General features: G+C 37.2%; 3 protein-coding genes and 1 long non-coding RNA gene across 8 annotated transcripts; 2 read left to right on the plus strand and 2 right to left on the minus strand.

Moving 5' to 3' along the window:
* The first annotated feature begins 225 nt into the window (after positions 1–225).
* On the plus strand, positions 226–3738 carry LOC110857515 (platelet-derived growth factor receptor alpha). Of its 4 annotated transcripts, XR_002548685.2 has the most exons (12): positions 248–474; positions 564–753; positions 833–926; positions 992–1077; positions 1137–1419; positions 1492–1770; positions 1841–1958; positions 2028–2154; positions 2220–2336; positions 2520–2737; positions 2825–3040; positions 3127–3738. XR_002548685.2 is itself a non-coding variant. In XM_022106103.2 (11 exons), the coding sequence occupies exons 2-11, from the start codon at positions 664–666 to the stop codon at positions 2964–2966; spliced, it is 1473 nt and encodes a 490-aa protein (XP_021961795.1). In that variant the 5' UTR covers positions 226–474; positions 564–663; the 3' UTR covers positions 2967–3738. The 4 variants fall into 4 exon arrangements, 3 of the variants coding, with proteins under 3 accessions (XP_021961795.1, XP_021961793.1, XP_021961794.1); XM_022106103.2 differs by having other exon boundaries at positions 226–474; positions 2520–2656; positions 2825–3738; XM_022106101.2 differs by having other exon boundaries at positions 2825–3738.
* Positions 3739–3836: 98 nt separating this feature from the next.
* Positions 3837–7675, plus strand: LOC110857516 (vascular endothelial growth factor receptor 1). 2 transcript variants are annotated; one of them, XM_022106104.2, is made up of 10 exons: positions 3979–4356; positions 4655–4751; positions 4841–4926; positions 5004–5298; positions 5743–6033; positions 6297–6414; positions 6495–6588; positions 6779–6907; positions 6983–7191; positions 7464–7675. In XM_022106104.2, exons 1-10 carry the CDS (start codon positions 4276–4278, stop codon positions 7609–7611), a joined length of 1548 nt encoding a protein of 515 aa, XP_021961796.1. In that variant the 5' UTR covers positions 3979–4275; the 3' UTR covers positions 7612–7675. The 2 variants fall into 2 exon arrangements, with proteins under 2 accessions (XP_035713892.1, XP_021961796.1); XM_035857999.1 differs by lacking the exon at positions 7464–7675 and having other exon boundaries at positions 3837–4356; positions 6779–6921; positions 6983–7185.
* Positions 7676–7715: 40 nt separating this feature from the next.
* Positions 7716–12613, minus strand: LOC110857514 (serine protease nudel). The gene is made up of 3 exons (XM_022106100.2): positions 11921–12613; positions 9053–9389; positions 7716–8987 (listed from the first exon to the last, which is right to left on the minus strand). The coding sequence occupies exons 1-3, from the start codon at positions 12387–12389 to the stop codon at positions 7871–7873; spliced, it is 1923 nt and encodes a 640-aa protein (XP_021961792.1). The 5' UTR covers positions 12390–12613; the 3' UTR covers positions 7716–7870.
* Positions 12614–12753: 140 nt separating this feature from the next.
* Positions 12754–14629, minus strand: LOC110857747. The gene is made up of 2 exons (XR_002548703.2): positions 14463–14629; positions 12754–13137 (listed from the first exon to the last, which is right to left on the minus strand). It is a non-coding gene; the product is annotated as an uncharacterized LOC110857747 (long non-coding RNA).
* Positions 14630–15078: the final 449 nt, after the last annotated feature.

Genomic DNA, 15078 nt, shown 5'->3' on the forward strand with positions numbered 1-15078 from the left:
CTTATGTATATATGTATGCAAGTAAATAATGCGTACACATGTATAGTATTTAGTACCTTTATTAACCTGGATGTCAGATTAAAAGTTTATCGTTAGGGTTTGCATTCATAAATATACATAAATAAATACATGCGTAGTTGCAGTAATTCATTGAAAATATCTTTCCTACGAGGATCATCAGATACGCATCAGATCATTCCTCATATGATACGCAAACATATCTAAATATCTCACAAAACATTGACTTTTCATTTCGGTGGTTCGAGTTAATTTAAATAATATCTGCGTAGAGTGGTTGTTTTTTATGTAAATATTTGAAATTGAAGTTCGTCATCATGGGATTTTCGTGAATTTTGTAATCAGTTGGATTATACATACATAACTTGGTATATATTAGAATGTTATTATGTATGTGTCGGGTTGCTAAACAGTTCACAGAAATATGCACAACTTTATGCATCATCAGCTTTGCAGGTTTATTTACAACTTATAAAGAAGCAAAATTTATCCAATTTTAGTAACTTAAGCAAGCAAAAGTAGTTAATTATATTGTAATTTTTCAGATACTTCCATCGTAAATGAGATTAAATTAAGATAATTCGTATCACAAAATCATATCAGCCGACCTTGGTTCGTTGGATTCAAATTTACGACCGTTTCAACATGAAACTTACACTTTGGGTGTACATATTTCAACCTTGCTGGGGTTTCTATTTGCAAGGATCCGTAAAAGTTCTGGCTCTGGTGGAAATTGTGCGATACTTTATAAATACATTAATTAATACATACCTTTGTTGGAATTTGTACGTTATAAGTCTTACAAAATCTTTAGGGTGTCCAAGTCGCCGCATTTTTTATCTTCGGCTACCATGACGTTATCCAAGATGACATTTTTGAGCGTAAATATGAAAGCCTGTGTGATTGGGGTAATGTTAACCTTGTTATTTTTTGTCTAGAAATTAAATTAACTGTGCACGCTTATTTTCTCTAGCTTTGCTCACACTTTGGATTTATATGCAAATTGAAAAGATAATGTCCATCATTCTTGCAATCATTTTGTTTAATGCTGCAACTCAAGTAAGTCTCTAAAATTATTAATTAGGGAATTTTATTCTTTGCAACGTTTCAATTTTTAGAGGGCTAAGACAACCCTAAAATGCTGCCTATTTGCCGCAATTTTTTTCTACCTGACCCTACTAGCTGCAATCATTACTATAAATTTCGTTCTTCGGGACAACCTGATTCTCCCGATTGCAGTGAGTATTGTGTTTTTTGTGTACAAAATCTACTCCTTTTGGGTATTGTATTCCTTTATTCGAGAAATTACGATGAACGGTGAAACCGATGGATCCAGTAACAAGTTAACGGATGCTGAATTGGACGATTTTTTCATGGAGGGTGGACATAACTCATTCCACGGTGGTTATTAACACACAGATAATTCTCATCAGATATTTTTCTAATTTCATGAAAACTTTTCCAATATTGCAGGAACCGGGTATAACAAGGAATTCGAAATTCCTATATCCAATCTGCGCATCGATTATTTAATCGCACGCTCACGTCCGGAGAGTTTCGGAATCTATAAGGCCGAACTATCCAAAATTAACGGCACTACTGGACTTCGTGAGGTGAAAACTGTGGCTGTCAAAACTGCGCATAGAGAAAATTTCATGCCATTGATGAGAGAACTTATGATACTGAATTGTATCGGAAAGCATAAGAATTTAGTCAATCTGATCGGAGCATGTACGAAGGATGTCAAGCAAAGTGTGCATTATATCCAATTTTTAATTTTAGATAAATAATGTCAAAAATCGCACTAATCTTTGATTTCCAGGAAAGCTTTACCTCGTAATGGAATACTGTTCATTTGGAGACTTGTTATCTTATCTAATTGCCAACAAAGAGGGGTTGATGACCGATGCAGATATGGGGAATTGGAGCAATTCGCACAGGTTACATAGATTTGTATACTTAGGATTAGCATCTTGAGAACTAAATACCCACCCACACTTAAAATACAGAGATATCGCATTTTATCCCCAATTTCGTAGTGACTACACTGCCTGGCGAAGTACCTTAAGCTTATCGGACTTGTTAAGATGGGCGGCTGATACGGCCAGAGGGATGGAATTCATTGCAAGCGAAAGGGTATGTTTCTCACTATTCGAAATTTTAATAAGCCCACTCAAACAAAGTATGTATCCATTCATCAGGTAATTCACGGAGATCTGGCGGCGAGAAATGTCCTGCTTTCGTTTGATCGCAGAGCAAAAATTACTAATTTTGGGCTTTCTACCAAACTGTACACAACCTTCGCACATCAAAACAATGTAAGTACGCATAATTGTTTCAGCCAACCAATATAGAATGCACAGAAACGGCGTATCCGTGACATTTCCGTACGACATATTTTTCCTGACTGTCAAGTTATTTAAAAAATATTTAAGCTAGCTGATTTGGTCATAATTTACTTATGCTAATCTTATATCTTATGCTAATATATTTGTACACAGGACAATTTACCCCTTAAATGGATGTCCCCCGAAGCGATAACTGATCTAAGGTTCTCAACCTACTCTGACGTCTATTCGTACGGGATCACTTTATGGGAATATTTCTCAGCCGGTCAAACGCCTTACGCAGAGAATAGGTATTATGACACCAATTTTATTGAGCAGTTAAAAAGTGGTGAATTACGACCTGGACGCCCTGAATTTGCCAGTGAAGAAATGTGAGAAAAATTTATGCCAACTGGGTTTCCATGAAAACTACATATGTAAATTGCTTCTGTTTGATACATACATATGCATGCGTTTAGATACCAAGAGATGAGCAAATGTTGGGCATTGGATCCTACAAGTAGACCAACCTTTACCGAATTGAGAATCACTTTTGAAAAGCTTTACATGGAGCATGAAAACAAGTCTGGGGTCGAATTATTTAGGGAGAATATAGTTTAATGCATAAATACTTAACTACCATATTCATCCCGATGTTACATAAGTACAACAAGACGACTGAATACCTTTCGCAAGTACTTTATTCCTACAAAGTTACGTAAAAGAACTCCCTAATTAGCATAATAAATAATTTCAAGTATTTTCCGAATTCTGTATGTAGATATTAGACATTCGTCCCCAGGATTACACTTGGCTCATTTACGTAGGCCCAATTTGTAGCCCAAATTACCATCTGATATCCCAAGGTTATTTTGGCATCCCTGCTGAAGTTCATGTATTACTTTGGGGGTCGCTACAGGAGCTGGACGATTTTTTTATTTTTTGAATTCAACATTCCTCCTCCCCTCATACATATCTAAAACTCTGCAAATTGCTCCATTATGAATTTTTTCTCTTTCGAAGTGACTATTAACCATTATCCAGACGCGCTCGCACACTTTTTCGTAGTAGTGGCAAATTTTTTTGCGAGTTGCTCTGAATTTTTTGTTCTCATTTTTGAACTAATCGAGATATCGACCTCCGGTTTTCGGATTTGGGTAGTCAATCGCATGGACTACAAAACTACCGCGTTCAAACTCAGTGACAATTTTTCTTTGATACAAATAAATATACTTTTTCAAATGTTTCTTTACTTCTGGACCGAATCCTATGTACATATTTAGGTACGTACATACATACATACATATTTATTTACTGTTGAATGTGTGTATGACGCATTCCGTGGAATTTGTTATCCTGGTATCAATAAATAATTACAACTCTTGTATTCGCATCATTTACCTACGCAGATGAAATTCATTTGATGAAGAGTACAATCAACTTGTCAGGATGTTTATAAATACATAAAACACACAAAAATGATTTGTGGTGAGCGAAGATAAATCTTCAACAAAACAGAACAGCGGCGCCGGCATTCCTTTGTGTTTTTAATCATGTTTACATCAAATCAGGATATTCGCTGAAAATAAACTTTCGTCATGATGTGATGTCAGGTGCAAAATTACGTAGGTTCATATTTGGTAAGACATTTATCGCAAATAAAGTACAGCAAAAAGTCGTTCAAACAAGCATTACAGATTCATTGTACCAGTTTCATACAGTGGCGGATTTGTGTGTCAAAGTTTACGATTTTGAGATCAGTAATTACTGTACTAACTAAAGATAACACTGCTAAAGCTCATTAAAAAGTTAGCAAAATGTGTCTATCTATATCTAAAATAATTCAGATCAAACTACACAAAACTTTAATATTAGTTAAGCCTTAAATCTGCATAACGTTCCATATTCTTTGCTAAAATTAAGCGGAAATATGAAATTTGGCCAAATTTGTTTACCATGTCTGGGATTCTATTTGCAAGGGGCTGTCAAAGCGTTGGCACTGGTGGAAATTGTTCGCAAAAATTTACCATTATCTTATTTAACAAGACAATTCACGCAACCCCTTGATAAAATTGCAATACCCGTAAATTCCTTGAAATTATAAAATTTTACAAAATTTTACAAATATTTCGAAGGAAAATTATATTACAGGTTTTTGTCAACTTACTAATACTCAGACCGAGGACGCCTCTTTATTTTGTAAAAGTTGGCAAAATTATTTTACAAAACTTACGAATTTTGCAAGTTACCAGTAACCGCGTGAATTGCTTCAACAATTATCATACCTCGCTAAATTACATTTTTTTCAGTGTGTGGAAATTGGAACCATTGTAATTTTTGGATACAGCGATTTCCATCATCCTCCAACATATTTCGAGGGGGATAAAAGCGATCCAATAGTTTGGTGTAAGGATTGCGGCATTTATTAAATTGATTATTTTCATCAGTTAATCATAGCTTAAAATTATCTAATATTCAAATTTTTATTACACAAGTATGCATCTGCTCGTGGATTTACTGTTACCTTTACAACTTCATCGCGATAACCATTGCATGTTTTTTATACCAAAATGCAACCAATGTGCGTAGGTTTACAGATCTGTACATGTTTCGTAGTTTTTAATTTTTAAGTAATTATTTTTAATTTATGTTTTCTAGCGATATGCAATCGGATTGAAGAATTGTTTAATAGGTTCAATTGTCATCTATTTAGCCCTATTTGTTGTCATCATTATATTGAACGTACTCGCATCGGAGCACATGATCCCACTCATCGCACTGGACTCGGTATTTGCAGCCTATAAGATCTACTCGTTTTGGATCATTTATAACTTTATTCAAGAAATTGACTCGAATGGGCCAACCGATGAAGTTCTCACTATTTTTAGCGATGCGGAATTAGATCTCTTTCTCAACGGGGGTAGATCCCGTTCTTCGAGGGGGTCGTTTCTTAGTAGGTGCAAATTTACGTATTTAATTTACTTAGCGTACTCACGATAACATTCTATTTCGTATCACAACATATTTGCTTAGCTAATTTGAGAAATTCAGAAAATTTGTGTGGTGAGGGAATTCGTAAAATTTGATTTCGCGAACGTCGCAAATCTGTACAAACAATTCTAGTTGTCTTATTTTAATTTGGTTTACATGAATGACTTGCAATTTCTAAGGTATTTACTACAGAGGATGAGTTTGCGAACTCATCATAAAAACGTGCCCAATTGCTGGGTAAATTTGTGAAAAAAATCCTATGGTTATCCAGTAAAGGTTTTGCGACATGTCGTAAGTTATGTTGCTCAATTTACGAGATTTTATGCGAGAGCTAAGGTTGACGTGAGTAGCCCACTGTCCATCTGCATATATATTTTGCCATTAATTGCGAACTTGATTTTCACAGCGACCCCATACCAGAAAGAATTTGAAATTCCACTCTCCAAATTGGTCATAAATTACATCACTCCACTCGGAAAGGGTAACTTTGGTGTTGTATATAAGGCCAACTTCTTAGCAGAGGAAGATCTACCTGGCCACATGAACGAGCGCATGGTCGCTGTTAAAACGGTACCTCGGTTTGCGACAAGTCAACATTTTATGCAATTGTTGAGAGAGTTACAAATTTTGAATTATATTGGAAACCATGACAATATCGTTAATCTAATTGGAGCCTGCACCACTGATGTTAAGCAAAGTATGTCCACTACACATATTTTAAATATGTTAATAACCTTATCATTTACTCAAGGTTTTTGCACATGATGGTTTGCTTGGGATTAATTTGAAGTCAACATTCAGGCATTAGTACAAATTATCCCCCAGCAATCACCAAGTGCAAAAACCTTGTTATGTACTAAAGTGCAGACAGACAATCCTACATATTTACAGTTTTACGATGCAAATTTTCACAAAAATTGGCATCGCAGAATTTTGTATATAGTTTGGTACATTTCGCAGAAAAAATTTTTATTGTGCTGGAATACTGCGGGCTGGGGAGCATGCTGGAATACCTGAGGTCAAATAGGGCGGAGTTGGCGTCAGAAAGTGATTCAGATAGCATGTCTAGCAACTCGGAGTAAGAAGTTTGTGTAACAACTAACAACACCAATATTCTCATATTGTTTATGTGTATTTAGTTGCTTAAATTGATTTTAGCAACAATGCACCTTTGACTGGGCTGTGTTTCCGTGATCTCGTCAAATGGGCTATAGAAACAGCCAGTGGCATGAAATATATTGCCGACAAACTAGTAAACCTAACAAGATCAGAGGCCGACTCCTCCAGTAGAATTTTATGCGTTGCCACTGCCGATAAATCTGATTTCCTATTCATTCCTTTAACATTGAGACACCGCAAAATTTGTGGGCGTCGACCTCTGACCTACATTAATCGTAGTTAATCCATCACTTGGATGAAAGCTTAATACGTATTTTTGTTAGGTTATTCATGGCGACCTTGCTGCTCGAAACATCCTTCTCACGTTCGACCGGAGAGTGAAAATCGGGGATTTCGGAATGTCGAACCAAGTATTTCACTGCAAGCATCGCTGGACGAAAGCTAACGTGATGGTACGGAAAGAGGGGTACTTCAAAAATAGCATGAACTTTTCCTGTACAATCTACAATCCTACAAAAATTATTCAGATACCGTGGAGATGGATGGCCATCGAAGGGATTTTGGATAAAAATTTCTCCCTGAGTTGTGACATTTGGTCTTATGGGATCACAATTTGGGAGTTTTTCTCAGGTGGGGAGGTGCCCTACGTGGGAATAGAATATGGCCCCGATTTCATTCAACAGCTTCAAAGCGGCGAATTAAGATTGGAATGCCCACAATATGCAAATCAAGAAATGTATCTAGATAAATCTATTTATTTGGGGTATTCATTACAAGCTCGCACGTTCACATCGCAAATTCGCAATATAATTTTGTAAAAAATTGCAACTATCTAAATACTAGCCCTGGAGATGCACAAGTTCGGAAATGAATTTTCAAGCCTGAATTTTTTGCAAAATTCTTCAACTTTGCTAACGATGCGAATTCGTAATGAATACCCCTATTATTTAACCAAAGAAAACATTTATACAAAATTGTGGTGCATTTAATTTACTTTTGCTGTGACAGATACCAAGAACTTTGCAAATGTTGGAGGCTGGATCCCACCGAACGACCAGGATTTGGCGAGCTCAAGTTATTCTTTGAAAAATTATACTCAAATGTAGGTCAAGATCATGTGTCAATAAATATGCATGATGAAGAAATTGACTGCTAAGTGCCATCTCTAGTTTTAAAGACCTCATAATTTTTACAAAATGATGTATTTTAAATACGACTATGTACAAAAATTAAGCAAATTGTTAGAATTATTTTTAGTAATATAAGTAATCTCATACCAATTTTTATTAAACTCTTAATTGTTTATTTAATTATTTATTTAGCATCTTATAAACAAAACAAATATCGAGACAATCTACTCAACAGTCACATTTTACGCCTTACATATATTTAAATGTGTCAAATTATGTAGTTGGTCATCCACCAAACCAACCCCTAACCGTACCCCAAGTCTTGCTCACCTCTCTCCCAACATTTTGCACGATCTCTTTCGGTTTTTCTGTCACCTGGGCCCACGTTTTTTGCGTATTCTTTTCAAAATTTTCCAAAATCTCTTTCGGTTTTTCCGTCACCTTGTCCCAAAGTTGTGGAAAGTTTTCAATCACAGGGGCCAACGTGGATAGCAACCTTCTCCCACCTTCCGGCAAATTTACATCTCTTGGCGTCACAATTTGAAAAGGACTTTGTCCTGGGAGGCGATTCACTCTGACAGAAAGGTGACAGTCCCCTTCGTCTTCGCCTTTAGGACAATCATCAACATTGTCGCAGACTCGCTTGCCGTGAATACAAATTGGCGTCCCGGGACATCTAAATCTTCCGTCGGGACAAGTCGAGCAGCCCGCTTCATCCTGGCCGTCACTGCAGTCCAAATTTCCATCGCATCGTTGCCCCCTTTCAATACATTCTGGCAATCCGATACACCTTACGCGGCCGTTCGTGCACCACTCGCAACCCTGTTCGTCATCCCCGCTTGGGCAGTCTAATGAACCGTCGCACTTTTTAGTCCCATTGATACACGTCATAGTTTCCCGGCATCGGTACAGGCTCGGATTTGAGCAAGCTTTACAGCCAATCTCATCCTTCGCGTGGGGACAGTCGATCACCCCATCGCACCTTTTTTCGTTCGGGATACATTTTGTCGAACCTGGACAGCGGAAGGACCCGTCCACGCAGGTCCGACAGTCTAATTCGTCATCTGAGTTGGGACATTGTGTCACGCCGTCGCAAACATTGTCCCGCGGTAGGCAGATGGTGCTATTTTGGCAGCGATATCTGTTCATGGTGCAGGTCGTGCAGGCAGACTCGTCCTCTCCTTGGGGGCAATCTATCTCGCCATCACAGAGGGCCGTTTTAGGAAGGCAGTCGGGCGAGAAGGGGCAGCGGAAGTTGTCCGTGGGGCAAGGTTCGCAACCGTTTTCTTCTAATTCGTCGGCCCAATCGACACAGTCGATAACGCCGTCACAGAATTTGAGGAGCGGGATACACTTATCTTCTCCGATGCAGTAGAACGAGTTGTAGCCGCATTTGCTGGTGCTGAATGAATAGAAAAATAATAAGTGCTGGGGAATTATTTTTAAAAAGCATTAAAAAATTCTAACTTGTGTCTCTCCATGATTGACTGAATAAATTCCTGAAATTCTGCTACGTTCGTGTAAACGCCGGGTCTCCTCTCGGCTAATTTGCATGCCTGGCCATACGAAACAATTCCTACGACGACCTTTTCTCCAGTAGAGGTATTCACTGTAAGCGCAGCTCCTGAGTCTCCTTCGCACGCGTCGTATTTCTCGTCCCCCGCACATATCATGGTTTTTGGTAGAATGTCAAATTGGTCTCGACCTATGCACGCAGTCACTGTGACGTTGACTTTGAGCAGATTTCGGGACATGTTTGCAACCAGTGTGGCTCCCCATCCCGCTACAGTCGCCACGGTTCCAACTGAAATATTTGCAAAAAATTATACATTCTTTTCTGGGGGCGTACTCACGACAGTGTCAGGGATTTATTTAGCATGTCAACTTATTTATCTAGCAGATTTGCGAGGCTAAAAAAATTTATGTTGCAAAATATAACTTCGCATATCTCGCAAATTTAGTTTTTGTTATTGTTTTCATGGATTTCTGTCATTTCTCTTGCCGGTGATGCGTGAGATTCAGTTTGGGGAATAATTTTGCGAAACAAAAATAGCATACTAATTTACTGGGTAAAGAAGGGTATCTGTTATGGTGATCGTTTTGAGCTAAATTTCGATGAGTTTTGAATTATTTTGATAAGAAATTAAGGCGATTTTTTGGGCTAATATATCTTATCAAAATTCGGTTGGTTGTCAGTGGTTTTTGATTAGTAAATAGCGCTCAATGATTCTTACCCCGATTTAAGACTTGGGGAACCGTTTTGCCAGTCTGTCTGTTCGTATGTCTGTTCATTTTCAACTTTGTCAGATGAACCCCGATTAATTGCAAACTTGGCGAGTTGGCAAATTATACTATCAAACAATTATTCAGCATGTCTACTATAACTCCAAGGGTCCTGCTTGAGTCACTTCCAACCCATGAATGTAATCAATGTTTTTTTCTTGTCGGGCTTTGGTTTATAAACATTGGAAATGTTATGCAAAATTGTAGCAATGCGCAACATGGTTACCATTTTATTAATACCTGTGGTAATTTTGCATGGTTTCCATTTCATTCCATGTTTTTTGATACATTTGAATTAATTTCTCGAAACCTAGAAATGTACCATCTTCAATTCTTTGATGAAAAATCACCAATAGTATGACCATCAACATATGCAAATATATTTGCAAAAGGGTCAATTTTGTACCATCCAACGAAAATTTAGTTTATTCCAACCAAAATTAATAATTTGGCCAATAATGCAATGGGCAACGGGTTTAATTTTTGTGTCCAACGAAAATGTAAAAGCATCCGACGAAATTTTACATATCATATTACTTTACTTTGCCTATCATATTATTGACAGTATACATAAATGGATAGATATATATGGGTATGTATCTATTTTCATCATTCACAATTACCATCACTAACTCTCATTTCTTCCCAATTCTCATTCAACTTTTGTCAGGCCATTCCTTGTTATTTCGTAAAACAATTAACGAAAATGTCAGATTTTCAGCGACTAAATAATTATCAATCCGACTCTGAAGACTCGGTTGAATAAACCCCACAAAGAAGCAAAAACTTAATCACGAATTTATTTCCTATAATTAGGAAATAAAGCACTTACAGAGAGAGAGTTCCGTTAAGGCAATATTTTGGATGTATTATGAAACTTCTGCTAAATTGGACTCGACAGAAACCCTGATAATCCAGACAGTAAATTGTTTCAAATTACACCATCAGTTTCAAATTTGCTGATCAAAATCATATACTTTGGCAAGGGAGAAAGCAGGACTTCGATTTAGGAACGTGAGTGAAACTTCCATGCCATGTATTTCACCAGCAGGAAATAAATCTATTCGAAAGGATGAAATTGATAGAATCCTCGGGTTAATCAAAAGAATGTATTAGCAAAGGTTTGAGTCGTACGCTTCAAGTAAACCGGCGTTCTGGATTATCAATTTTAAATTGCATGACTGGATTTCTTCCACTTGTTCTTGCTCTATATTAAAAAAAGTATATGTATGCAAGTATATTGCTGGAATTCGAATAATTAGCAAGATATTTGTTGTACCGGATAATCTTAAGACTGATGTAATTGGAAGCTAAGCTAAGCGCGGTCGAAAAAAGTTAGTTGGAAATGCTTTGATTGTTGACTAAATATTTATACCTTCTTATTTATCGTAAGGATTTCGTTTATTTCTTATTTGGAAATTTAATTATTTTGTTGTGCATTTTAATGAAAGTTGTTGCAAAATAAATCAATTCGTTGCGCATTTCATAATTGGCGAAATTATTAATTTTGGTTGGATAAAGCTATATTTTCGTTGGACGGTTAAATTGGCACCCTTTGCAAAATCGTTTGTGGTCTTCATATTTTAATCTGCGCTTTTGTTTTTGGCCTATCTAACTACGTGTTAAACATAGCCCAGGAGAATATTTCTTTCTCCACTTGTGGGCATGTACCATTCCTGAAATTTTCAGGAATGGTAGTTCGATAGTTGTATGACATCATATAAAAAATTCAGAAATATCGCTGGTGGGCTTCATAGTCTTATAATTAACCAAAATTTAGCCCAAACCGATCACCATAACAGATTTCCTTCTTTGCGAAAAATAAAATCCCATGGTTTTCCAGCAATAGTTTTGAAAAATCTCGTAAATTTCCCAAACTTCGCAAGTTATATTGTTTTGCTCAATTTACAAGACATGCGAAATATATATGTTAAGATTGACGTGAGTAGGGTCGATAGTCAATAGTTGTAAAATTTTGAAATTTTTACTCTAGAATCTAAAAATACTCGTTCTATGTAATTTCTCATTTTGTCATTTTATGGATTCACTCACAATTCACTTTCTCTGGTCTTTTATAAATCGAAATTGTTTCCACATACTGGTTCAGTCGGAGTGGCGAGGACAAGACCAAAATCGCAATATCGTTTGCCCATTTTCGCCCTTTATTGTAGTCTGGATGAGTCCAGATTTTGGCGACCCCTTTGACCTGCTCATGCCTCCTGTCCTCTATCTTGGTCAGGCCAGCGTACACGTTCCACTCTTCCGGCGCGGAATCGATGACGCAATGGGCCGCCGTGAGGACCAGAACGGACGTCAGGATCGAACCAGAACAATGTTTCGTCTCGTTTTGTCTGACCGCCTCGAAGAAAACTTGGTACGGAAATTCCCCCAAGTTGGAGGGCAGACCGCGCAGGATTTTTGTCACTTCTGGTAGCACCGTTGTTGTCGGAGGAGTGGTAAATGGCGACAGGGAGACGGTATCCATTAGTGGCGACACGTGGTCACTGGTCACGTTCCCCATTGTTTTTTTTTATATATGTGTGTAGTAGTGTGAACTAGATATAAGTATTTTGACTCTCACTATTTGCAAATTATTAGGTTTTTACAATGTGAGTAAATGTTGGTGATGTTAATCTTGATGGTTGTACGTACTGCAGACTGTGTACATACATGTGTAGTTTTGCACTAAAAACTGATCTTGAGATGGAATGAGAGTGATTGATCTGATCAGGCAAGTCACGACTCATCAAATGATCATTACACAGTAAACATAAATCAAGTGAACTTTTGACTTCTGGTTTTACCAGGAATTTCATGCGAATCTTACTCCATCATTAAGTTTTGGAGTTTAGATACATAAGCAGTATACACACATTTTGACATGATATGCATGAACTGGTGAAAGGATAAGTTTTTATTGATACAATTGAGAAATACATAGCTTCTCCGACTCCCCCGTTTTTTGTAAATTGAACTCTTTGATGGTTTCTTTAAATTTTATTAACAAATCAGAATTCACGTATTCATCGTCTCCCTGGTCTGCTTGATCTTCTGACACATCTGCCTTGATGCTGCGAGTAATGTTGACCTCTGGGACATGTTATCACCAGAACGTTTGTGGCCTGTTTCTCCTGATCTGTGGAAGGTTCAGGTGGATCTTGTGCCGCTACAGGACTCCAGGTGGCAGCCAAGATAATGGAAACCAGGAGGAAATAGTACACAAGAAGACTGGTTGACTTACGCGTCATGGTGAAAATCATGCAAAATACCTGCAAAATAATATATTATTTTACCAGAGCTAATATAATCCCATCTGTCTGTCCGTCCGTCGTTCCGTTCGTCCGTCTATGTATGTTTAGTACATATATCTCATAACCCTGGCTCAGTATGTATTGTCCAATTAAAAAATATTTTATGATACATGCATATTTATATAAATATATTTAGTTAGAATTCTTTGGACAAGTGGAAGCCACTTAATTTAGTTGCTCACACTAATTTTTTATGACAAAACCTAGTACGTTTGTGTAAGGGTTGATAATTTCTTAGCAAATATGTAAAAAGTAAATTCAACTCGCAGAAGTTTTATTATAGGAAATATGTATGTATGTACATTTTATATCATCTACTTCCATAAAGCGTTAGTGTTAAGTTCTGCCTGGGTCCCTGTGGCTCTCAATGCAAATTGCCCCGTAGAGGAGACAAAGAAGGACGCGGAGCAACGGTTGCATGCATGAATTTTCTGCATGAGTCTCACTTCGCCTGCACGTGACTTTCACGTACGCTTGCCATCAATCTCAAATTAAATGTCTTTGTATATTTGCAGTGTGCAAGTAAATTGAGTGAGTGAGCAGTATACATACATACATCACTCATCAATAGTGGTTATCATGATAAGTGATCTTGATAAACACTATTAATTAATTATTTTAGTTTGAGAAACTCCACTCACAGCGAGTGGCATATCAATTCGAATGTATTTTTTACGCTGAATCCAACGCCATTAATGGTTTTGACCTCCGAGGCCCCCGTGACCTTGCCGTGACCGTGTTGTCCAAATATGGCTTATTCGTTATGTCGCATATCGATTCGAATGTATTTTTGATGCTGAATCCGAATCCGTCAATAGCTTGGCGTTAATTGTAGAAGTTAACGGGGTTTATGGAACTTAACGGGAGCGTGAAGCGTGGGAATTTAAATAGTTAGCTATGCAGTTACTCCCACGCGACGGGAATTTAAGTAATTAACTATTCAACTACCCCCACAGGGGGAAATTAAATTGTACTGTGACCAGGTTAATTAAAATGCAGTATGATTTGGGCAAACCCTCACTCTGATGTATGTATGTAGTATGACAAAGTCTTCACTGCGAATTATTTAAAGTATAGTATGACGGATTTTTCGCTTTGGGCACACCCCCCACTCTAGAACCCGGCCTTGGCCGGGCTATACGCTAGTGAAATAATAAATTGTACATCTATAAATTCTAATGGAGGGTACATACATATGTACATAACACAACATTTGTCAGGCTAAGCGAAGTTGTATTGAGTCTTAAACTAAGCTTAAATTATGCAATGCACTCAAAACTTACCCAATTCCCATGAGACGAATCAATTTCTTGAATTTCAACCAAAAATTGTGATCCAGAGTGCTTAAACTCTACCAAGTAACAAAGTATGATCCGATTTCTCAGAAAGCAATTTACAACTCTACTCTCACTTCAAACCTAGCCAGTGTCCACATTATGTATGCACATATGTATGCACATATATGTACGTGTGTACATATGCATGTACATAAATATGAAGTCAGGGTAAATATCTAGCTTTGGTTACATAAATCGTGATATGAGACGACGTATGATAAAAATGAAAATTCGTGCAAAATTCGCTGAATTTTGCTACCCTCCTCATTCATGGTTTGGTCAACATTGATAACATAGATTGTACGATTTCTTCTCATTGGCGTTTGGATTCCCACTGACCAATGGCAAATAAATCTATCCCGTACAAATCTTATGAAAAGTTAAATGCTGAATAGTTTCTTTTTATGGTTGTGTATTGCGAATAGTGTGCCTATTATGAACACTACAAGTACATAAGTATTTAACATATACATATATACATATACATATGCAAACGTACATGTTTACCTGAAAATACTGGTACCGAAAATCTAAAATAATTCATATGTACACATGAATTAGT

Source organism: Folsomia candida, unplaced genomic scaffold (assembly GCF_002217175.1).
Source record: "Folsomia candida strain VU population unplaced genomic scaffold, ASM221717v1 Fcan01_Sc019, whole genome shotgun sequence".
Lineage (NCBI taxonomy): Eukaryota > Metazoa > Arthropoda > Collembola > Entomobryomorpha > Isotomidae > Folsomia > Folsomia candida.